The sequence below is a fragment of the Chaetodon auriga genome, chromosome 21 (genome assembly GCF_051107435.1).
Source record: "Chaetodon auriga isolate fChaAug3 chromosome 21, fChaAug3.hap1, whole genome shotgun sequence".
NCBI lineage: Eukaryota > Metazoa > Chordata > Actinopteri > Chaetodontiformes > Chaetodontidae > Chaetodon > Chaetodon auriga.
The window spans coordinates 12,065,341-12,090,342 of record NC_135094.1 but is presented as its reverse complement, the minus strand read 5'-3'; the positions used below and the strand labels follow the sequence as shown (position 1 = coordinate 12,090,342).

General features: G+C 41.0%; 1 protein-coding gene across 1 annotated transcript in view; it reads left to right on the top strand.

The window, feature by feature from the left end:
• Nucleotides 1-25,002, top strand: part of cntnap2a (contactin associated protein 2a) — a 296,814-nt gene that overhangs the window by 161,523 nt on the left and 110,289 nt on the right. Inside the window, exons 8-10 of the mRNA XM_076761762.1 lie at nt 1,961-2,104; nt 3,302-3,563; nt 19,627-19,776. Of these exons, the coding sequence (XP_076617877.1) occupies nt 1,961-2,104; nt 3,302-3,563; nt 19,627-19,776 (556 nt within the window). The remainder of the gene's footprint in view (nt 1-1,960; nt 2,105-3,301; nt 3,564-19,626; nt 19,777-25,002) is intronic.

The window sequence follows — 25,002 nt, the reverse complement described above, 5'->3', positions numbered from 1 at the left end:
ATGCTGTTTATTTTCTTCAGCTTCTTCGTGCTTCTACCTGTCCTTATATGCTTTACTGATTGTACAGCTGCTTTTTAAACAACTACTCACCACCGGTGGAAGCGTGGCCTCCTCTGTATGTACAGTGCATTGATGCCACACAGGAAATTAGATATTGCTAATCCATAAAACTCACATAATTAATGTCAGTCAGTAATGGAATGCAAAGAGTTCAGCCAATAATACTTAAAACAGGAAATTGATTTTCGAATGCATAATGGATATGAAAGACATTTACTTGTGTGTAATGTGCGTGTGAAGTTGTGCATGGTGAATGCATATATGGGTGTATGCATGTGTTGGTGTGTATTGATACCTTTGTGGGAGTGCGTGACCTTTTGCAGGCATTGATGATATGGCTGATGCATCCCAGTGTTAAGTAGGATGCTGAGAAATGGGGCCGGACAAACCACAGTCCAATTAAACCAAAGCTGTTAAATTAAGGGATCTTTAGGGAAATCTGTACAACGGGGTCAACCAGGAGGTTTTGTGTGTGTGTGTGTGTGTGTGTGTGTGTGTGTGTGTGCGCGCGCGCGCGCGCGCGCGCTATGGTGGACCCTGGCTGGATACAGGCAGTGTTACAATCTGAGTCTCTCTACAAATATTACAATTGTCACCAGCTTTTACTCAAAGTATGCCACGGCACTCCATCTAGTCCACACACTCCATGCGCGTGTGTGTTTGCGTGAGTGTGCATGCGCACATCAGTACGTTTTCTGCTCCCATTTAAGCCTGGAGACTAAATATCCGGGTGCATTTGTGTCTACCCTTGGCAGTAATTACTAAGACTATTGGAGCGTCACCACAGACAGATACAAAGACACACACTCATATACACATACCATACACACATTCAGATAGACAGACACATATCGACTGGTAATTGCACACCACCCTCCATCATCTTGGCTTCCCTCAGTCTATGTCTGAAAGAAAAGAAAACACATGTACAACCATAGAAGAACTTGAAACGCAGTTTACATTTTCATCAGTTCTGTGTCCTTCAGCGCTTCCCACCAGATGCCTCTTTATTAGCCTCCATCTCTTTGCCTCAGTTGTCTTCTCATCGCATCTGTTCCCCACAAAACACTTTCTTCTCTTTAATGCCATCCCCACTGCTTCAGTGGTCACATTTTATAAATAAATGTCTCTCGTATACTGATATCAAGGTGTGAAAATGTGAAACTTAGTTTTTGACTGTCGATCAGACCTGGTTCATCCATCTTTCCATTCATTGATACAACTTGCATAAAGGTGGCGTTGCAATATTTGTCATAAGCCTGTTTTTATGCCATCACATTCTCAAAAGATCTTATCTTGATTTTGTCTTTTTTAAACTGCCCTTATACTCTTATTTTGTTGTCATCAGTGGATCATGGTCACTACATGGTAGAGCTGCATGTACTTCTTGGTTGTTCCTCTGCACACAAAAGGCCAACATTATCCAAAACAGATAAAATGTGCCCTTTTAAGACTTTTTACACCCATTACCACATCTGGCTGTGACCATCTATAACAAGTCATTGAAGCCCATTAGATGCTCCCTGGTTTTGTCCAGTTTTACTCCCCAATTGAAAGACTCTCTTTACCATGAATAGTGGATGATTCTTATTTGTTTGACATGAAAACGTCTGTAGAAATTGTACGTTGGGCCTAATTGTAGAGTGAGTTTGAAATCTATTTCAGGATTTGTTGCAATTTTCCTCATTACACATTTGTCTGTTGCTACTGTAATCTGTGTCCAGGGGAGGAATGGCTGAATAATAATGGCAAAATAGTACATTTCATTTTATCTTACATTTATTCAGCTTTTTGTAATGTTCTAGCAGTGGAAGGGGAAGCTAATCAAAAGAAGCCCTAATCGGCATTTTTTTTCAATATCCATCTCATTTTGGCCTCTTTTCCCTCTGTTTTTCTCTAGCTGAGCTTCGGGGGGATGCCATACAGTGGGAAGCCAGTGGGAGGAGGGAGGAAGAATTTTAAGGGATGCATGGAGAGCATCAACTACAATGGAGACAACATCACGGACCTGGCCAGACGAAAGAAGCTAGACACCTCCAGCTTTGTAAGGGAAATGCACATGCTCGCAAAGATGCCCTCATATTCGTTGACATATAAAGACAACACAACCCAGTTGCAAAGAAATACGAAGAGCTCGAAAGAACAAGCTTATAAAGGCAGCTGAACACTGAATATGCTCATTATTGTCACACTAACTCTGTATCTGACCTGAGTGAGGGGGTCAAATTATTCACTGTACCAAAATATTTTAACAGATTCATAATTAATCAGATGCAGCTGACCCATCAGTGGCCTCTCCATGTGTTTGCCTCCAGTCTTGATATCATGGCTGCCATTTCACCGCATCCTACAGTACAGAGACAGAATCTCACTGCAACGACTGTGAAGTTTGTTTTCAACCTACCTCAACAGAGTGAGGAAGATATTAAATGCGTTGCGTCTCCCCATCAAACACACGGCTCTCTGTGTGACTGCTGGATGTAACTTCAGCACATTAAGTGTTTTGCCATCCTTAAAATTAGCTAATGAACAGCCTTCAGAGTTCTCGTCTCCCCTCATCTCCTGTTCTTCCTCAACAGTGGACAGCCAGTGTATCTTCTTCGATCTCTGGTGAGCCGATTGAACAAATGGAGGCACTAATCAAGTTCATTAAAGCTGCACCTCTAATTCTCACAGATGACTCGCATCACCATTCATTTCTAATCAAAACAGATGTGCGATCGAATTTCAAAAGCACACACACATAAACAGGCAGAGGCAATCAGGAATCATCTTTAGTTGGTAAGCCAGCTCAGTATTGAGTGTTAGCTGATTTGATTAACAGCACAAGGTTGGAGAAGCTCAATGGTAATTAGTGCTTAAATTCCACAGTAGTGTTTGTTTTCCACCATCGCCCAAACATCACCCAGGTTACTGTTCAGCCCTGCTTTCAAAGACAGGGTGAGCCAAATGGAGACATATTTTATAATGTGTACAAGCAACATCAGTCTTTGAATCCAGCTTCAGTCAGGAACATCTGAAGGTAAACATGCAGAGGCTAGATTCAAAACAACAAAAGCCTGGTGAATAAATACATGATTTCCTAAAGTGTTTGGGCATTTCAAACACTCAAACAACTTCACATACAAGCCCACATTCAAGGGATTAGCTTTGCTTTTAACTTTTCTCTTTGAGGACCAATAGATAACTTCCTATTATTTCTCTTTGTCCTATTTGTCTCTCTAAATCTCTGTCTTCACAGCGTAACCTGTCCTTCTCCTGTGTGGAGACCCACACCTTCCCGGTCTTTTTCAATGCCACCAGCTTCCTGCAGCTGCCAGGCCGAGCCAATCACAACACAATATCTGTGAGCTTCCAGTTTCGTACGTGGAACCCCGATGGACTCCTCCTCTTCAGTAATCTTGATGATGGCACCCTGGAGATCTCCCTTGAGGACAGCAAGATCGTTGTTCATATAAATGTGACGAAGGCGACCAGCAACAACCGGGTGGACCTATCTTCAGGTGAGTTTATTTATTTATTCCACTCCAGCTGTGATAAACTCTAATCATCAGTGCCATTAATATGTGCTTGTAATACACCATATGGAAACAAGTAATTTAACAGTATATATAATAGAGAGACAGCAATGATGCCTGATGTCACTTTGTGGTGTTCTAAGTCACAAATAACAAATCTACCATGAGAGTATGCAGAACTTCTGCTTTCCACTTACATTTCATGCACTCTGGCTGGTGGTTTGTCGGCTGAAAGTCAGAAAATTTCTTTTCTTGGACTTGAATGTACCCTCTGTTTGATTCATTACTCTCCCTTGATATAGTCAAAAATGTTTTTATATTTTTAACATCTAAGCATCTGCTGTGATACAGACTTACAACACTGATTATGCATTTTTTAAATTTGTTATATTATGACAGAATTCCACAATAAAACTTCACTTTTAAAGATTAGCACTTTGGGGATGAACTGAGTTCTTGAGGGAGGGATCTGCTTTGTGACATGCCGGACAAAAAAACTCCCCAAATTCAAAGAGCCTACCGCACACTCGGACTTCAGCCACCGGAGGATGTACAACACAGATCTATCCTGGCAAAGTTCCTCAGCTTCAGAAACAATACTCCATCTGGCAAAAGAAAGGATTTACCTGGCAAGAGAAGTGAATAAACCTGGACCATGACCATGCACCACACATTCTCCTAAAGCAAAAGGAATACACAGAGGTATGGAAGATGGACAAATCCAGTTCCAAACCCTGCATCCAGCATGGCTAAGAGTCAAACATTATGATGAAACCCAAATTTATGAGAGCGTGGAGCAGGTGACTCCTGTCGAGGAGAGGGTTCCCCTTGAGATCACCAAACCCTTGGAACAACTGTGACAGCTAACCTGGGAGATGCGCGTCCTGCACTAACTGAGAAGTGAACTTTAAGGAGAAACTGCAAACCGTTTGAGGACCCCCAACTTAAAAGACTGGACATGCTTTTTTTCTTGCGTTGCTCCTCTCAAGGACACCCCATTAATTTGTTTCCAGTAGTCCGAAGGTTGGGCTGAGTGAGTTCATTGATAATAGAAATATTATTAAGCTGGTAGATACACTAAGAATAATGATAGGGACATGATGGGACTGCAGCTACCTTCAGCAAAGGCTCAGTCTCAGGAGAGCTGCTTTCCCTTGGGCCTATTTTTAATAGGCTCAGCTAGGGTCATAAAGTATCTCTATATTGGAAGTCACACTAAATAACAATGCTGAATATGATAATCTCTTGTTATGTTCTTTTTGTTCAATGTTCAACTGTTGTTTACTCTCTGTCAGTTCCTGCAGGGAGGAGAAAGCTTCTCAAGTTTATGATTGGGGAATGCTGCTGCTAAGATACTTAAATGCAAAGTAGACCTATAAGAGTAGCTTCTTTTAACATTAATGGGCTGCTCAATACTATTAAGAGAGGAAAGATTCTGTTAGAATTAAAGAAGTATAAAATTCAAATAGCTTGTCAGCTTGGTGACCAAATTAAACAAAATAGCCTTCAAACATTTGTGTGTATGTTCCCCCGGATAGTAACCGGTCTTTCGATAGACAAATGCTTGAAATACAGACATCAAAAAGCCAGAAAATTTTAATTTGTGGAGGAGACTTAACTCTACCTTAATCAGTGGAAATGGGGGTTATGCACTCACTATTCCTGACCTCATGCAGTCCAGGATAGATAATTTTTTCATTCTGAACAGACTTCTTAATACAACAGGACAGTGTGAAACTTCCCCCGATCGCTCTCTCAGACTGTCGTCTTGTCACTGTATGTCAATAGTAAGTCAGATGTACATTTTGGAAACTGAATTCAAATTTTCGGAATAATCCACAGACCAAATAAAAGTTGGAGAACAAAATTAAAATGTAGCGACATCTGGATGATGATTACAGAGTGACACCATCTGTGCTTCGGAATGCACGTAAACTGGTAATTAGGGGGAAAATAAAAGTTATCACTTCACATGGTAAGAAACTCAGCAAAGGCTTCAGAATCTGGAGGATAAATAAAAGCAGAGGAAACATGTAGACACTTTGAATGAAGAGGCTAAATCAGACATTTCAAAAATAACCAATGAAATAGATGCAATACATACATCAGAAACACAAAAAAGGTTGTTCAAAAAACAAAGTTTTGAAGTTTGCGGGAAATCTTTAAAACTTTTATCTTACATTTTACAAAAAATACGATATGCAAGAGAAGAAATCCTGACTCAGGATAGACTGAGACAAGACCAGAAAGTAAATAATAAATCATACCAATCACAATTTCATGACGACCTTCAGACTCAGTCATGTTTAGCCTCATTGAACCATCCTATTACTAAGGAACAAAATGAAAAAATGATAGTTAAAATAAAAAAAGAGGAATAATACTCAGTAATTGGGAGGCTAAAAGCAAATAAATCCGTCGCTTCCAAGTGGTGTGAATCAATCCGGGAACAATTGGGTCCAACATTACTGAAAGCCTTTAAGTGCAACAGGGATGCGATCATTTCTGTCATACCAAAGAACGGCAGAGACGGACTAGATTGTGGTAATTATCGTCCCATTAGTGTATTAAATGTGAACTGTAAATTGTTCACATCCTTGATGTCCAGACGAACAGAAAATATTCGACCAGAACTCATCCATTTAGACCAGACAGGTTTCATCTGACAAAGACAAGATAATATCAACACTGCACATTAGTAGACATGTCGGACAACAGGAAGTAGAAACCGCCATTATAGGTTTTGACACTGAGAAGGCATTTGACTCAGACGGTCCGTCTTATACTAAGCATTAGTATAAGTCTATCATTAAAACATTTAAAGCATGATGTTTACCCACAAGGATGAATATTAATGGTGATTCATCAAATTCATTCATCCTGGAACGATTAACAAGACAAGGCTGCTGGGCCTCACCACTCCTCTTCTCCTTGTTTACAGAACCTTTAAGCCAATCTGACAAAATGCTGATATTAAGGGCATAGCTGTATTATCAGAGGAACAAAAATTTGCGCTATTTGCTGTTGATGTGTTGATATACCAAACACAGCCCGCAGAGTCACTCCCAAAACTGATAAATCTTCTTGAAAAACATGCAACACTCTCATGTTATAAGTTTATTATACAGAAAACTGGTAATCACGTTTAATTACAATCCACCGAACCATATTAGAAGAAAACATAAATTGGAATAGGATGCAGACTCAATCATGCTCCTGTGTATCAGCATTTCTTAAGATATCTCAAATTTAGTAGGTAAACAAAGATAACCCTTGGATTAATACATCATTGAAAACCTGGCAGGAGACAGTAGAATTATGTGGAGTAGGTGACTCATCGACACTGCTGTGGTGGTGTGCTCACAATACAAAATTTGCTCCAAATAGATCTGATGATTTCAAAATTGGTTCATAAAAGGCCTTACTAATTATTATACACAAGGGGGCATTCCAGAGCTTTGAATCCTGACAGAAAAAACATGATCTGCAGTGAAATGATTTCAATAGATACTGCAGCAAGTTCAGGAAAATATTTTTGTCAATGGCATACTGCAGCATGTGAATATATATAACTCAGAGGAGGGAAACAGAAGGAAATATTATTCCTTTAGAGGAGGGATGGAGAAGAATATGTCAATTTATGGGTCCACTTGGCTATAAGGCAGTATATAATATGTTGGAGACTATGTGGGATAAATGACGCCAATCACATCCATATTTTTTGGAATTGCCAGGTTATAGGTTATTGACAGGAAATTCAAAAACATATTGATGTATTCGGAGTCAACTTTCCTTTTAGATGGCATCTCAGTCGAAGGATGGAATTATCAATGATAAGGAAGTGCTTCAAATCTTTCTGGCAGCGAGCGAAAAGGCTGTCACCAGGAGGGGGTTAAACTCAGAGCCACCATCGATGAATGGTGGGTGGCTCTGGAATGGAATGAATTTTCTGAATGCTTTGTGAATCATACTGATGCTATGTAAAGTGATGAATGTGAGATGAATGCTTTTCCAAAATGAAAATAAAATTAAAAAAGACGCAACTTTATTTTCAAGTCCATCTTCTGCACGCCCCTTTAATTCAATCTCTCCCCCTCCAGCCCTCCTGCTCCTCTTACCCTTCCCTCCCCTCCTCATGTTTCCTGCCTCTCCTTCTTTCTCTCCCGCTCTTTCCCTTTGCTTAGACATACTCATTTATTCTGTCCACTGCTGCTTTAATAGGCCATTATGCCCAGGGGTAGGGATTATTACAGAGTTACCCTCTAGGCTAATTGGGCTTGAGCCTGCGATTACATCAGTATTACTAGAATATACAGACACACAAACACAGACTTGCACACTCAAACACAAGCTCCCGCCTTTGATTCTGTTATTAGTATCTTTAAGAAAGAAAGCCACACTGGCTTCTGGCTTCAATAACACAGTGGGAGCTCAGTAGACTTGTAATGAAATGCTTAGTCCCTCTTAATGGCAAATATACTGGGGAGAGACGTGTCAATGCACAGATACTTAGAAGGAGGGAGCGAGGGAGAGAAAAGAGAGCTTTTTACGGAGAGTACACAATTTATTTTTTTCCCAGTGGGGATAGTTTGGTTATGAAGCTGTTTAGCGACAGCTTATTCAGACATATAATCAGGCATCTGCTGGAAGGTAAAACCAGACAGACGCAGTCCACTGGTGATTTCATTTCATTTCATTTCTTCTGCTGTGTAAGGCTGACATACATTTATAGCATATAGTAAATCACAGAAAGTGCTATCAAACTGGTGTAAATAATTTTTAAGATGATAAGACGTCTACATTATTAGACAGTATTAAGATTTTTAGCTGTGTCGATGATGTATCAGTCTCTGGGGCACCCAGGTACTGAAGCCGCGTCCCCACTGCAGCAGCCTGGACTCAACCCTGACCTGCGGCCCCTCACTCCCCTCTCTCTCCTCACCTTTCTGCTCTGTCACTCTGCTCTATCAATAAAGGCAAAAGCCAAAAAACAACAAAAAAAATCTTTTTAATTAATAAAAATAAAAATGAAATGATATCCGTAAGAAACCCCCCCGATTAGGTGAATCGATGTGCGGCAACTCTCGCATCACATACACCACCTCTTATTTACCACAGTGTGAATATGATGGGAAAACAGGTCAGCCAAGTGTTTGAACAATTCCCCACCTACTTTCAAATAAAACCATGCCGCCTCATCTAAATATAAACCATATTAGCTTAAGAGGATACATTAATGACAGAACCATAAATGTGCTTTACTAACATCTTCACTGTTGTAGTCTTTAAGGCTTCATGAACCAATATTACATGTTTGTTTCTTGTTCATGTTCATTTTTCATTCTTTATTTTGAACAAAATGGTAGAGAAAAGGACTTAATTAGAGATAAACATCTCACAGGCTGATGAGACGCAGATCTTTGCTTTTTCTCAGGAGCTGGTAGATCAAACCAAGGCCAAAATGTTTATTAATGTTGGACTTTTCACTGGTGATATGTACTAAGACTCCAATAAGACGCCCATGTTGCTCTGTTTCTTCTCAGGGTGTCTATGTATTGTCAGACAGGGATATTCAGGTCTGGACAAAAGGATAATTTATTAGCTTTTTTATGCGTGATTGTGTTATGAGCGTTACCTTCAAACTACCGGTTTTTAATTTCTGAGGGGTTTTCTCTGCAAAACCCCAGTGAATCAGCAAAAAAGGGAGTGTGGATAAAGGAAGGGAGGCGGTGAATTAAAGCCTCATATCTCTGATAGCATCCAATCTGCTGAATATCTTTTCATAACCTTGTTCGCTCCGCAGTGGGTCCCAGGTCATTAAAGTTAATGTTTTCCCTGATTGGAGCCAAAGCTACAGGTACAGTAGATCTTGGCTGCTACTGGTAACACACACAAAGCAATCCCCAGATGCACACACACACATGTTCAAAATGTGTGTGAGTGTGTGTGTGCGTGTGTGTGTCTTGAGATAAGTGGTCTTGCATGCGTGTGCGTGTGAGAGTAAGATGTTGCCCCGAGGCTGTTTGTGACCCGCAGAAATATGCTGGTCTCTCCGTTGAGAGAACTTCTGTCATTTCATCCACTTCCTCCTCTCAAGCAGAGAGACAGGATGAAACTAAGGGAAATATGAGGCCTTTGAGAGAACAATCTCGATTAGACTGCGGGTGTCTCCTTAACGGTGTGTGTGCGCCTTATTAGAGAGTGCTTAGTTGTGATTCCTGCAGAGACTCTGATCTAATTTTCCCATCACATTCCTTTTACTTACTCATTAACTCTCTTCTCTTCTCTTTTGCTCTAATCACTCATTTATTAGAACTACAGTATACAACAGCTTTGCCAGAGCGGGGCTGGAAAATGTTGCCTTGATGGCCACACAGCAGGACCAAAGCATGTTTTGATGGGCCCAAATATAAATCAAGCCTCTATTTTCCACATTACTTACCATGAAATGATCCGATAAAGCCAAGCCAGTGAAAAAAGCTCCTTTTCTGTCTGATTGCAGATTGCTGGCGATTGTTGGTATTTGTTGTTTAACATGTGTGCTGAAGATGCTATCCTCTGATCACCCCTCTTGATTAATTATCGAATTATTGGGCACCAGCATTGTTTCCATGGAAACAATACTCACTGTCTCCAGTGCTTTTGCCGAGAAATCCAATTTCCTAAGAGGTCCTCATGCAACAAAGTGAGGAAATCTGTTTTTGTACTCCTGTTGGGTTGTCAAAGAAGACAAAAGATGTAAATACTGCTAATTAATCTTGAATTGAGTTGAACATGATACCATAGCTTGAATATGTTACCATAGTTAAAGTACACATGAAGATTTAGCTCTCTGCACTTCTTTGGAGGCTTTTTTTGACAGTGACAAGTAACAAGAAGGCAAGATAATCAGAAATGAGACTTGGCATGAGGCTAATTTAGAGGAGCTTGTTCCTGGAAGAAAGATAATGCAATGCTTGTTTGTCACTCCCGCACGTCGTACTGCTGTCATCACTCAGTCCTGTATTAAAATAGCACCATACATACACATACTTTTATGTATCTCTTGTACCACATGCATATTATTATGACAAATATTCTTTGTATACTGAATGTGTTATGTCTTTTGTCTCTCTAACAGGTTTATAAAACAGGTATATGTTACGCAACAATAACTCTTTCGTCTGCTTTGCTCTCTTTTTGCACTTATTAATACTTTTCTTCATTATTTCTGTAAATCAGCCTATTTGACTCCACCAGGGAAAAGTGTCATACCATAAATCATTCTCAGGGAGAGGCAAGGCTCATTGCGAAATAGGGCAAAGCCACAGGCGGCATAAACTGTTTGATTCAGCCACCTCTAAAGCTGAAATATTTTACCATGCTAAAACTGTGTGTGTGTTCTTGCATGCATGCGTTCACACCCATCAACTCAGCCAGAAGTAATAACATCAGCTCCTTTGAGTTGCAGAATTACTATCAGTCACACACACACACAGACTTACTTGCGCAGTCCGAATAAGAAGCATAAGGCATTACAGTAATGGAAAGGCCTGAGGCACGGATTTGAGGGGGAAAAAACATACTAGCCGCCCCGATTATAATGTTATATTGTTTCATTTCCCCAGAGGAAGTGTGTGTGTCTCTGTGCCTGTGTGCATTTGTGTTTGTTTGTGTGTGCGTGTGTGTGTGTGTGTGTGTGTGTGAAGGCAAGGCTTAATATGTTCTATTCTCCGGCTTTGTGAGGCTGGCATATTGCCATCCATGAGGACGTGCAAAGCTCTTCAAACTACCTTGAGGACCGAATATTTAGGAGTGGAGGAGATGGGGGAGGATAAATTCATGAATGCCAGAGGGCCCCATAAATTCATAGCAGACAAAATTCATTTATACTGTACATAAAGGATCAATATGTAATAGAAACAGGTGGAGAGGAGAGGGGGAGGAGAGGAGAGGAATGATGGGAAAGCACTTAGGATGAGCAGTAAGGTTGAGAGGAGCAAGGAAAGTAAAAAGAAAGAAGCAGAATTGTAATGTTTCAGAAATAATATCCACACGCGACAGATGCACAGTGTGTTATTCCCAACATGTTCCACTGAGAGAAAAACCTTCACCAACAGACATAAATAATATTTCTTCCCTATGTGTAATATGATTAGATTGTAATTGTTGTAAATTACTTTCTGATATCTATGTAATCAGCTTATGCCTCTGAGAACGTGATTAGTATTCAGCTGGCCACCTCCTGTCTGCCATAAGAACTCCCACCTCTGTTTTCCATTTTATCAGGTGGACTCATCATTAACTGAGCCCATGTTACTGTTTCATGATGTACTTAGTAGTTTATGAAGTAGAGACCATCTCACTTGCTTTGGTTAATACCCTGTAAACCATGTCTTTGTCTCTTACTCTTGGTTTTACGGTCCTGAGTTAATACAGTTTAGATATTTCACAGACTGCAGTAATTTTAATGTTTTTAGCTATTTGCCAAAAAGGCATTACTCCACTAAAATACTCTAATAATGGACTCCAACAAAGTGCATCTCTGCAAGTTTTTGTGCAGTGAGCAATTCATTTCTCTCACTCACTGTAAATAAAGAATGAGCTCAGTTTGATCATCCCTCGTTTTTTTTCCCCTTTCTCACCTTTGCCTGAATGATTATTTCTTGCTTCAAAAAAAATAAAAAATGTATTTCTCATTTTTGTATGTTAGATTTCTCCAGCTCTCCCTCACTCAAAATTGAATCAATCTGATGCTACTGTCTGCTATCCATCATTGATCTATCATGGCATATATACTGCAGCTGAAATCAATAGAAATAGAATACCTGCACACTTACACAAGGACAAATAAACATTCTTAAATCTGGCATGTTGGCTTTCTGGGTCTAGACTTTCTAACTTCTCAATACCACTGATCCTCTCTGGGCCCTTACACTGTATTGTGGACAAATCTCAAGCAACGCGCTCATTGCCCCTGACAAATCAGAAACTCTGAGTAACAAATAGCTATAAACAAATGGAAAAGCCATCCAGGTCCAGGAAATGGCTTTCATCTGCTGACTCAGGCTAATAGAAATGGTGATGATAATTCTGACAGTAATAGTGACAGAAATGCTTGCTCTCCACACATCCTGCTTCAGGCCGATCAGCAGTTAAATCTTATTGATGCAAACTTACTGAAAATGCAGTTTTGTCTAATGCTTAATTTCACCGTGATAATGAGAAACACGATGAAAGCCATCTGTTTGCCACAGGTATACTGAGTTAGAGCTCAGCCGAACACAAAGTTCTGATTTTGCATGCAGCCAGATAATTAAAGCTGCCACTGCATGAATTGAGTCATTCAGTGAAACATGCTAAACGCAAAGCGCATCCTCCCACTGTGACATAGATTTGCAGTGAAGAAAGCGCCATGTAAAGCCAGCGCTGTCATCACATGTAACACTTTATTTGCCTGTCTTCTCACCCTGCACATCAGCCGCTTTGTCTTTCTGGCACTGAAGTTGAGTCTCCTTGACAGTCAGCTCCACCCTCTGTTCTACCGCCATCATGTTTCTTCTCTCCTTCAGCTCATCCCAGATGTCAGGGGTGGTGGTGCTGGTCTGCCCACTTATCTGTTTGTGCATTGCCTCGACTCCTTTGTGCTTTGCTTGACTTTCTTTTGCACTTTATGGACTTTCTACCTGAGCACGTGTCTCAGTCTGACACAGCAGAAACAGTGAAAGTAACTGTGAGTAACAGAAAACTTGTGCTGCTCAAGTAGGTCTCGACCTGTACACTGTTGGAGCCCGAGCAGCTGCTGTCGGTGTGCCAGTCAAGCCGCTTTTCCTTCAACAAAATTTTAACCAGTTTGTCTACAAGGTCAGGCGCTGTTACAGTTAAGGCTGGCTTTCGTTCTTCAGTTACTGTGATGAACTATCTGGACCTCACAGTGTGAAGTATATCATCCTGAAGTTGTCTCTGGTGTGACCATATATGCAGTGAACACCTTGAATCGGCAGCAGCACTGTCTGTTGTTGCGTGCCATTTTTGTTGTGTAACACTGTAGTATTTTTAATTTTATTGACATTTTTAGGAATGATAATGATTTTTTTATTTAGTCTGGAAGACCTCTGCAAAGGAGCTGTGAGAGTAATATGTATAAACTCTACAGATGAAAAATGCAAATAAAACTAAATGAATAATATTGACTTGCCTCTATCTATTACTATAACAACATGTTGTTTTAAATGGTGGAAAAGTGTGGCTCCAGCTCACTGCGCAGTTTCATCTCTAATTCTAAATTTTAGGCTTTTGGATTTATGCCACTAAGCTTACCCTGTTACTATACCCTATTTATACTGTATAATTACTGCACTGCTGCTTTTAAATAGAGAAAGGCTTAAGACTTAAAATATTATCCTTATCTTACACCGTGAAAAAAATGTTTTTTTTACCATGTTATCAGTTAAAAAAAACAGGATTTGGTGAAGAAAGCAGCAGCATTATTGGGTGAAACCTGCAAATACTGTACGTGTGACATTCTTATGCAGGGAAGTTTTACATACCGCAAGAGAGCCGATTAGGAGAGACTGTAAAAGTTCGCGCGCTGATGGAAGCTCTGGGGCTTTGAAGTCACTGAAAATCACATTAGGAAGACAAACAATAAGTGAGCTCGGATGTTGTGATATTGTTATTGTGGATTTCATAGCTTTTTGTATTATTAATCTTCCAAACCCTTCTCATTCCATTCTGTCTTGAATACACCAATGAGTAGATTCATTTAATTGCTCTGTGTACTATACTGACTGCAAGGAAAATCAGGCCTTCTCTACAGTAGTCATGCAGTGTTTTTGTGGTTCATAAATGCCTTTTTTTCCTTCATTTATTTTTTATTTAAAGTTACAATATTATCATTTTTCCCCCAATGTGTGAAAGACCATGTGACACATAAATATGCTGTCAGTAGCAGTGTCCTAATTATTAAAAATAGTCTGTGACACAGCTCACATTATATGCACGCTAATGACTGATTTACATTTTTTTTTCCCAGAATATTGCAATTAATTTATTCAAGCAACCTAACGTAATTAGGTTATTTGGATTAAGGACACAGGATATAGATATGCTGCAAAACATAATAAGAGAAATAAGCCATAAAATGAAACATAAGTTCTATCAGTGGGGGGTTGTTTAGGAACAGAAGGCACGGTACTCGTATCCTTCGAGTTTTCATAATTTTAGCACATTTGCACATCATTATGCTCTCTTAAGCTTTACAGCTATGTATGGGCTTTGCACTTTCCATACAGCCTTTTACGTCTGACATGTCAGTACTGAATGAATGGAGCAACAGAAGGAGCCACTTAAGAACAGAACAGCTTGATGGTGGTCATGCACATTATTTAATTAGTGATCGCAGCATGCAGGAGTCAACGCCTTTCTCCTGTGTTTATAAATAATGTAACCAAGAACAATATTCACAAAGTATGGATGAAAATTTAATGTCTGAAACTTTCCTGCCATCCACTCTCTGCTGTTGTTGTTCCTGTTGCAGTGAATCTGAAATCGTAGACCGCTTTGACAGGCACCGTGAAGACACCTCCAACAGTATAGACTCAGAGAGGTCACCTGTGTTTGTCTCTAAGGCATTGTTATAATGGCTATTGGCAATATGTGTGAAGACTCTACTGTAGACAAGTGGAGTTTCAGCGTTGAATGGTCCAATTTTTCCTGAAGTGGTCAAACCTGCAGGTTTGTCCGTGGTGTGCTGTGGTTCAGTCTTAGTAATATCCAGCTCTTCTCGGAGCGCTGTAACCTCCTCCTTGCTCCCTGCACCTCCTCCTCCTCCCTCGTTGTCACTCCAGAAACTTGCACTAGAGGCATGAAAGCCAATCATTTCTCACCCGCACTTTCAAGATTTTCTCGCATTACCAAACTGTGATTTCGGTAATTACACACCAGAAATCAGTCTCTCGGCCTCCTCCACTTTTTTTTCTTCTGGAGCTGCTGTTCAGTCTTAGTTGCTTCCAGCTCCACTGTAATTGCTGTCACCTTGTTTTCAGTGGCTGTCAGTCTGGAGCCCATCACTGAAATACCGCAGAGGCTGAGGATGAAGTTCTTTAAAGTAAAGCTGTCTAACACAGCATTCCACGACATCTTCATACAAATCCACGTCTGGGGTGTTATTGTCTATTGCTGCCGATATGACACCATATTCAACGTATATCCACTCCACGGAAGCCTTTTTTATTGGCTTTTCCAGTTTCCTGGTGTCTGATATTGCACAGGGTTTTTTTTCTTTTCTTGTTCTTGAGAAGGTGTAAACAGTACAGCCTTTACAGCAATTTCAAACCAGATAACGGGGGATGTTGTTGCATGAGTCTGTTTGTTTGAATCTCTGAAATATTCTGTTTTAAATTGGAAATAATTAATACATGAATGTCTTTCTTTAAGTGGTGGTTTCTGTTTCTGAAGTAATATTTAAATTGCTGCGGTGCAATCTCAAGTGTGCATGATGAGTGTGAGAACCAATCAGATCCTCAGCAATTTAGAAATATATTTAGATTTAATGAAGTGAGTTTACCTTCCATTTACATATATTCTCACAAGTAATGATTAGTGAATGTTACTGACCAAACAATTAAGCGAGAAAATAAATGGCAAGTTATAATGAAAATAATCATAATTTTAATTCATAAGCATTTCATCACCAGTCTAAACATCAGATGTGGTCGATTTTCTACCCTTCTCCTTCTCTAGACGAGCCACTCTCTCTCTCTTTGCACTTCAGCCTTGGTATTCCTCAGTTCCACCTCTGCCCCACCTCTGCTCCATCGCAGTGTCTCTCAGAGCTCTCAGCTCATCCCACATATCCATCTTCTGTAAACCTTGGTCAGCTTTTCCGCTCTCTCCCTGAGCCCTTGTCCCGGACACACCGAACAGCAACACCAGCCGCAGAGTAACACTCATCCCTCCAGAAGCACCTCAAAGACATGAAACGGTCCCAGTGACCACAGGTGTTGTGAGCAAAGAAAACTCTCTCATTATTGTGCGGAGTTGGCACAAGAAGGCCGTCCGTGACCATACTTAGGAAGGCAGGCTGATGCAGTGTCCACAGCTGATTTCCCCTTTATTTATTTATTTTCTTTTTAAAAATGACCTCCACACCAACACAGCAGGAAATGACTTAAACCGATACAGTTGTTGTGTTTATTACATTATGGCACTTACACTGGAAATAAGTAGTATTTTTCTCAAATATATCATTTATCTTATTTATGGTCAGTCGCTGCATTCTCACCTTTAATATGTTTTCCAAATGTAACCCATTGCATTATAGTAAATGATAAATGATCCTCTATTAGATTACAGTAGGGTTTTTTTTTTTTTAACAGAAAAACAGAATTGTGAATAATTGTGTTTTATGTGAGCTTAAAAGTTGGTTTCCCTTGCATTAAGGGACAAGTTAGAAGTGCCAAAGTGTCAGGGACAAATGTTATTCTAAAATTATAAAATAGTTCCATATTTCATTCTTTATTGTGTGAAATTATTCTCAACTTTTCGGCTGTTTTAATGGGTTACTTCTCAGTTTTGGAAGACATTTTGACCACAGTTGGATGACTTTTTCTCTTTCTAATGAGCATTCAAAATGAGGGTGTGAGATGACTGAACACTTTACTTTTAATTCATTCAAAACAAACAGAGCAAAGTGACTGGTCAGCCTTCCACCATGTGATCAGGCACCTGCCTTAAACAGTCTTATCTAGTCAAATCTAAACAATTCTCTCCATCCTTCCTCTTCGCTCCTTCATTATCTGTGCGCTTTTTATCTGTGGCAGACAGCCGGCATGTGCGTGATTTGAGCTTGTGTGTTTCGCATGTGTGACAGGAAGAGAGAGAGAGAGAGAGAAAGAGCACACCACATATTTGTGTGCATAAGACTTGGTTTTTGTGTGTCTGTGCTGCAGTGAGAGCGATTCAGCGCTGCTATCGCTGATAAGCTCATCATTCAAAGCTATTGCAGGTGATGTAAAACAGATGAGGGGACACGAGGTTACACAGTATCTATTTTCCATTACATTCAAGAGGTTATAGAGAGTGACGGGCTGGAGCAGAGAGCTTGATAGTGATTACATCAAATCAACATACAGTCAGAAATGTGATTGTCAGTAAAGGAGCGCGTCAAGGTCACTTTCGACTGAATTTTTTCTTGTCAGTCAAACAAATCAGACGCCATCCTCTAATTTCATTATTGAACCTCTCAGTTCGTGACTTGTGGAATACAACAAAGTGCCGTAAACTGCATCATTCTCTCTCTCTCTCTCTCTCTAACAGAGCTAGTGGAGAAACATGCACAATTACATTCATGTTTGTACAGTTCTGTGTGCGTGTGCATATTTAACCAGCGTTGCCCTGAACAAGGCCACAGTGGTCACCCACCTCAGCAGGCGGCCACCTTGGCTTTAAATTTCATTGGTCGCAGCCATGATGACATACACACATACACATGGTCACTGTGGTAATGGAGATTAATTAGTGTAAACCCCCTACTGACATTAAAGCCATGGTCTGCAAGCACGTTCTGGGAAGAAATAAACTATGCAAGCGCGTGCCTTATGAATGGTGCAGACACACGGAAATTGTCACACGCATGCACTAACGCACCCTCAGTCAAATGTATTGACACATGCAGAATGCTAAGTTGCATGTGTACGGACTTGAATGCAGATCGACGAGTATGTGCGCGGCGCTGAGATTGATTTTGCACGTGACCGCACCTTGAACCTCGCTACAGTGTCCTCACTATCGGTGTATTACAGTCAGTGAAGCATTGAACGGAGTCAAATTGAAAAAGACAGACAATGCAGCAGATGGCCACAAGAGGAGAGGAGTATGAAGATGGAAAGTAAAAATGGAAAAGTGAAATGCAGAAATACAGGACAGGAAATAAAGACAGAGAGACGGAGGAAAGAATCAGGGACAGAGAGGGAGGCAGGGAGGGAAGGATGAATAGAGATTGGTGTCAGTAAGAGGTGATGTATAGAGGAAAGGGTGATGAGAGTGAGCTGGCTTCTCTCTCGGCTCCAGTAGTAATGTCCCTTTCCAAAACATCACTCATATTTAATGGAGCACAGCTACAAGGGAAGAGAGAGAAAAGGAGAGCACAACACTCACATGCACGAACACACACACGCTCACACAAATCCTACTCTGACATATGCAGACAACGCAGCACATTACCGACTTGTACACACTTGCACAAAATGCTCAAAGCTTGCATGCACAGATAGAGAACACACATGCACTCTGGCACACAGGGTTCTCTGAGAGTTAATGGAGTTGAGACACAGGGGCCTTGAGACGGGAAGCCGCACTCGGCTTGGAGAGGGGGAGAGAGAAATAAGGAGCGAGAGCACAAGAGGGAAAGGAAGAAGAATTGGCGAGCACTGGCATACATATGAGAATATGTGTTGAAGTGAGGAAAAAATGTGATAGAGGCGGGAAGATGATCCTCTGCTGAGCATGTCTTAACTCTGTCTGAAGCCACATTCACCAGGCAGCTTAGATGAGGGCAAAGAGAACTCAGGGGTGCGATGATTGTGGAGCAAAAACAGCTGTATGACAAAGTAGAAGGTATACAGCGAGAGATAGCCACACATCACAAACAGAAATTGCATTTTCTAGTTTCACCGCCCACATCCTTCTCACCCGTGATGACTCACCCAGCCGTTTTTTTTTTTTTCGCTTAAATACTCATCGGGGCCGTGATATTCTCCTATATTCTCTTGCTGCAAAGTTAACTTTGACCTAGTAAACGGAATCAGTCTTGATTTTTTGTTATTAAGCTACAAGTGAAGTCAGCAGCCACAGCCAAAACACAAGACCTGCTTAGACAAAAGAATATGGTGCAGCATCTTAAAAAAAAATTAGCATTTGTTTTGCTCCAGGAATCAGCTTAAACCTTGTACTGACCAACAAGGTTTTACACTTCCACAACGTGACAATTATAATTTACGCTTGTGCAGAGACACTTTAGCAGTGTGTGCTTGCTGAGGATTTTTTTTTTTTCTCTGCTCCCCTGTAGGGTCAGGCCTTAACGACGGCCAGTGGCACACAATACGTTTGGTCGCCAAGGAGAACTTCGCCATGCTGACGATAGATGGTGAGGAGGCATCTGCTGTGCGCTCCACCTCACCTCTCACCATCACCTCAGGAGGAACCTATCACATGGGAGGTAAGGGTCACCCCGACGCCATCACCACCATTCCACCTCCACCAATTCCACCTGCATCCATCGTCATCACATTACTCTCCTGTTTCCATCAGGGAGGCATCAGAGTGTAAGACACCCGCTGCCCTTACAGACGTACAGATGTTCGTAAAAATGGGGCAGTGTCAGAGAGTAGCTTCCAGTTTACACCCGTTTACATCCAGGGTGTGTTTCAGTCGGTCTGGACTACTTGTTTCAAAAAGTCTATAAAGTATTTAGAGAGTTAGAGGAGCCTTTATTGTCTCCCATGGGAGATATTTGTTTCAGGCATGGAGAGAACACAGATTTACAATCAAACTACATTACACACCCAGATCTACATACACACCAAGAATATTGCACAAAGCACTCTCACAAATTATTGCACAGATGCCGAACGTCAAGATATCGCACAGATGCTGTACATGAAATTGTCATACGTCTTCATTGTTGCTGTGTTGCCTCACACAAGTGATATTACTTGTGCTTAATTGCCTAAGCGCCTTTCCCTTGATTAATTAAAATGAGCCACAGAACCTTTTGAAATCCATGTTAATTATCTGCTTTTATTTTGGTTGGTTTGTGTATGAAACTGTAGAACTTCTTGCAATGATTTTGTTGGTGTTCGTCAGCAGTGAAATGGGTCTCGGTGAAACTTTCATGATCTGTGCCAACAGAAATCTTATCTGTGTGTGTGTGTGTGTGTGTGTGTGTGTGTGTGTGTGTGTGTGTGTGTGTGTGTGTGTCTTTGCAGGCTAAATATGTCTGCAAATCATTTATCTTGCTAGAAATCTATACACTGATGGCCAGAGTTCAGGAAGTTGCTCACTTAGCAAGCAGACCTCCAGATACACACAGCCACACAGAGGAGAACACACACTAACAAATACGCACAGATACACACACACACACACACGCAGCAGCCACAATATGTCTGAATTAGGAAGACGCCAGGTTAATGATGCCAGACACCACTGTCTGTCTGTTAGAAGATGGTCCGTGTCTAAGTGTGCATGTATGACTTTGTGTGTGCGCGGCTGTGCGTTTGGTGTGTGGGCACCTGTATGAAATTACAGTAACTGAGAGAGATAGTCCAGACTCCGATAGCTCCATCAGCCCTCTGTCCCTCTCTCTCTATCAGAGTATAATCTCCTCCATCAAGCCAAACCATTTCCCCAGGCCAGTCAATAAGGATCAGAGCACCTCACACACACATCCAGATTCCTTTATTCTGTTGTCCATCTTAATTTACTCCTCGCTGCTGTTGAGTGATTCCCCCTTAAGCCCGAGATGACTCTGTACTTCTTTTTATTTCTGAATCCAACTTTGTGAGGCCTCAATGTGCTACTTGCATTTCACTCAAGAGCATCCAAAACCTGTTCTGTTGTTGTGTGAGGATTTCTTAACTTTGTAAAGGCTTTTCTCTGGGGCTTTCTCGGATTCTTTAATCTGACATGTTTGCAGGATCATTCAATATTAATACCTTATCTTTTATTATCACTTATCTCTCTTTCTGCCCAACTTTCTCTCTCTTTTACCTCTTTGTCTGTCTCTTCTGGTTTCCCTCTCCTCCCCTCCTCATCCCTCTCACCCTCTGGTCTCTGTTTTGATCCAATTGGTGATTTATTGATTTTTGTAAGCTGAGTTGGGAATCAATACTGGCTGAGAGGAGAGGATCTCAGTAATGTCTGTACCCCTTGAAGAGGAGACAGACAGAGAGAGTGAGAGAAAGGGAGAGTGGAGTGGAAAAGAAGACAGATAAAAGATGGGGTTAGAGGAGGAAGAAGAGACAAGGAGTGAGATGAGGAGAAGCAAAGCTCTTGGCAGGGGAAATTTAAAAAATAGCAGGTTCATAAGTGAGTGCAAGGCTTGAGAGAGGAGAAGGAGGTGAATGCTATATCCGAAGAGGAGCTTAGGAGCTGAGAGAAAGGGTGACAATGAGACAGGACATGCATGTCATCAGAGGTAACAACAACAGCTAGATGGATCGCTGCGAATCAGAGAAATACAGCTGTGTTCTGCAGAAGGTGGGCTGAATGGCAGCAACTGTGACTGGGGTGTTAGTCGTTAGTTTCACACAACATAATGAATGCAGAGGAGCAGGAAGTCTGGTGGCAAACAGAAGTCTGATGGCTGCGGTGTAATCAAAACTGCTGATTATTATGATAGCAAGAAACACAAAGCGATATTTGGGACGCTGCCGCCGCACAGGCCAGGGGAGAAGTTTGAGGAAGACATTAATGCAGCTGCTTCTTTCAGTTCATTCTTAGTTCAGATTTCTTTTTTTCATGGGAAAAGGTATGTGAGCTGTAGATTTACACAGCATACCGATAAGTCCTCCAATTTCATGACCTGATTTCATTTTTCTCAATGCCTTGCTTCCCCATTATCACAGATTTACAATGACGGCCTCAAGCCATCTGAACCTCTGCGCATGTGGGTCCGTGTGATGTGTGTGAACTCGTATGAACAGAGCGTGTGGGTGTTTTGGACCACACGCTCGAAAACTCTGAGGCACGCACACACACACACAGGTACACTCTTAACTTACAATTCAGACAGAATATATTATTCAAAACACTCATACCTCATCACGTTCAGGGCCTAATTTCCATCCCAGCACAGAGGTAACGGAATAATGTAGTGAGTGTACAAAAAGATAGTTTAGCCTTTGGCTTGCCCTCAATTACTCTCTCTGATCGCTCAGCTTGATGAGTCAGAGAGGCCAAGCGCATTAAGCTGTCCTAAAGCTCTCTAACAGTATTCCATCAGCACTTTCTATGTGACTGAGACTGTTCTGTCAGCGTGCCACAATTAGCAGAAACCCATCAAGATCATGATCAGTCCATGTTCTTTAGAGGTGGGGCAAGGCTGTAGATCATTGCTGGAAGTCATTTGTGTAGGTTCAGTCTTTCAGGTAGCCGACTGCTTCAAATGACTTTAAGGACTCAATCTGCTCTTGTTGCTATCAGTGACCACAGGCCAAGCCAGACTTTGCAAGCAAAGTAATTCTGCTACTACTACAACATTATCTGGCAATATTAAAAAGGCTCTTAATATACTAGTTTTGACAATTGGAATAAGTCTGCTGCTGTTTCTGTTGTGTTTTCTGTGGTTGACACAGTGGCATTGTGTAAGATAATTGTTTCTCTACGTTTAATCAAATAGAAAGTGAGCGAGTGTGCATGTGGGCAAGGCAGCAGTGACAAAAAAGGCAACACAGTCCTTAAACTACAGGTTCCCGCTGTACAGCAGTTCATCTGTTAGATTTCAGACTGTACTTTAATGCATAAATAGTTTTTTTTTTAATGAAGGAAATCAATTTTTCAAATATAACAGAGCTCCTTAATGCTTTTAGATGGCATTAATATTAATGCCATCGAAGTGTAATATGAAGACAAGCATGCTGACATGAAAATATTTGCTAATTAATGCTTTGATTAACATAATAAACGGCCTCATTTGCATAAATGGTCATGTTTAATGTATTTTGATGACTGTGAAGGGACATTATGCCGCTCAAGCACCATACCCAAAGAGTTTAAAGACTATGCAAATTATGCAGCTAATACATTCATACTTTTCTTCCTTATTTCTGTCAGCTTTTAACATTGCTTTGTATGTGCAATATTTATGTAAGTTAATATAAGGAATTCATAGTAATTCCCTAATACAAGCTTTATTAGAAACAGAACATTCAAAAAAGTTGCCAGAAAGATGCAGTAACACTTCACTGTGACACGTCGTTGCTCTTGTTTTTCATGTATTTCAGAGTACTTTGAGTTCAGAGGCACTGAAGTGACCAGCCATGAATGTAGCTGTAGATACAATTAACCTGCCTTTTCTGATTCTGTGGCATTAAAATTGACGTGGCACTGCCTAAACCCAAGGCTACAGGGTACAAGATACTTTACTTTTGATGTCAGACTTGGTTCTGCGCCTTCGTCATCCTGTCCTCAACTATGCCCTCTTTCTTAATTTTTCCTTCATCTTTCTTTTCTCCACTTTTTCTACCTCCCTCATTTCTTTTGTTTGTTACAATTTTTCACTTCTCTTTCCTCTCGCCCCCCCTTATCCTCTCTAACCGGGTTGACCCCTTCTTTTGCCTCCCCTTGCCTCCCTTCATCTCCATCCCTCCATCCTTCAAGCACCTGCTTTTAGAACCAGCCTCCTGAACCCAAAGCCTATTTTACGGGGAGTAGTTTCTCACTCCTGACACTGCGCTTAGAGAAATTAGTCAGTGACTGACACGAGACATCCACAAATTGAATTCCTGAAGAGGGATGACAGATGGACCCTCACACAAACACACACACGCTCATACACAAGGCCATAAAGTCATGCTCTTTTCTCTGCAGGAACAGAGGACGAATGGATACACTAATGAGGATGTAGTCAATTATGGCATGTTCCACCCTGAAGCATGCTGGTGTTTGATGATCGGGGGGGGGGGGGGGGGGCAATTCTATCTTTCCTTTATTAGTTTTGCAATCTCCACTTACTAATTTTAGAACTCAGATGAGTTGTTTCAGTGAGTATCACAGCATTTCTTAGCTCATTGCTTCTTTTCTCACATTTGTTTTATGGACACGAATAAATGACAGTTTTATACTATTTGACTTTTTTGTCTCAAACTTTTCCATTACAATCTGCAGTATACCATGATGCAGAAACATTTTAACCTTGCTGCTTACACCTCAGTAACACTCCTGCAATTTTTCACTTAGCTGTAAAGAAGAAAGAAATCTTTCAAACACGTGTGGAGTGAATTAACACTCACAGTATACATATCAGTCATAATTATCAGATAGTGTATAGTATGCCTCCAGCCATGCTGCTCCATACTGTGTCACCTCTCCTCCTTCATCTTAAAGCTTGTGATGAATTAGACATGAGAATCTCACATCCACATTTATCAAAGAGCAGCCTATGCCGTCCGTACGTGTGTGTTGTGTGTTTTTGTGTGTATGCATTCTGTCTCGTACTTTGTGCAACAACCATGTTGGGATGATCTTGTCCTTGACATGTGCGCATCAATGCTTGACATGCATGCATGGTACGTATGAAGAGGCACTATAAGGGCCTCTCAAGGTGTGCTGCAGCTTTTTATGTTTAACCGTTAAGGGAAATAGCTCGGGGAGAAATAGCATGAGGTGGTCGGTAGATCAGCACAATTTTGGGATACTGTGAGAATCTACGTACAGTTCCAGT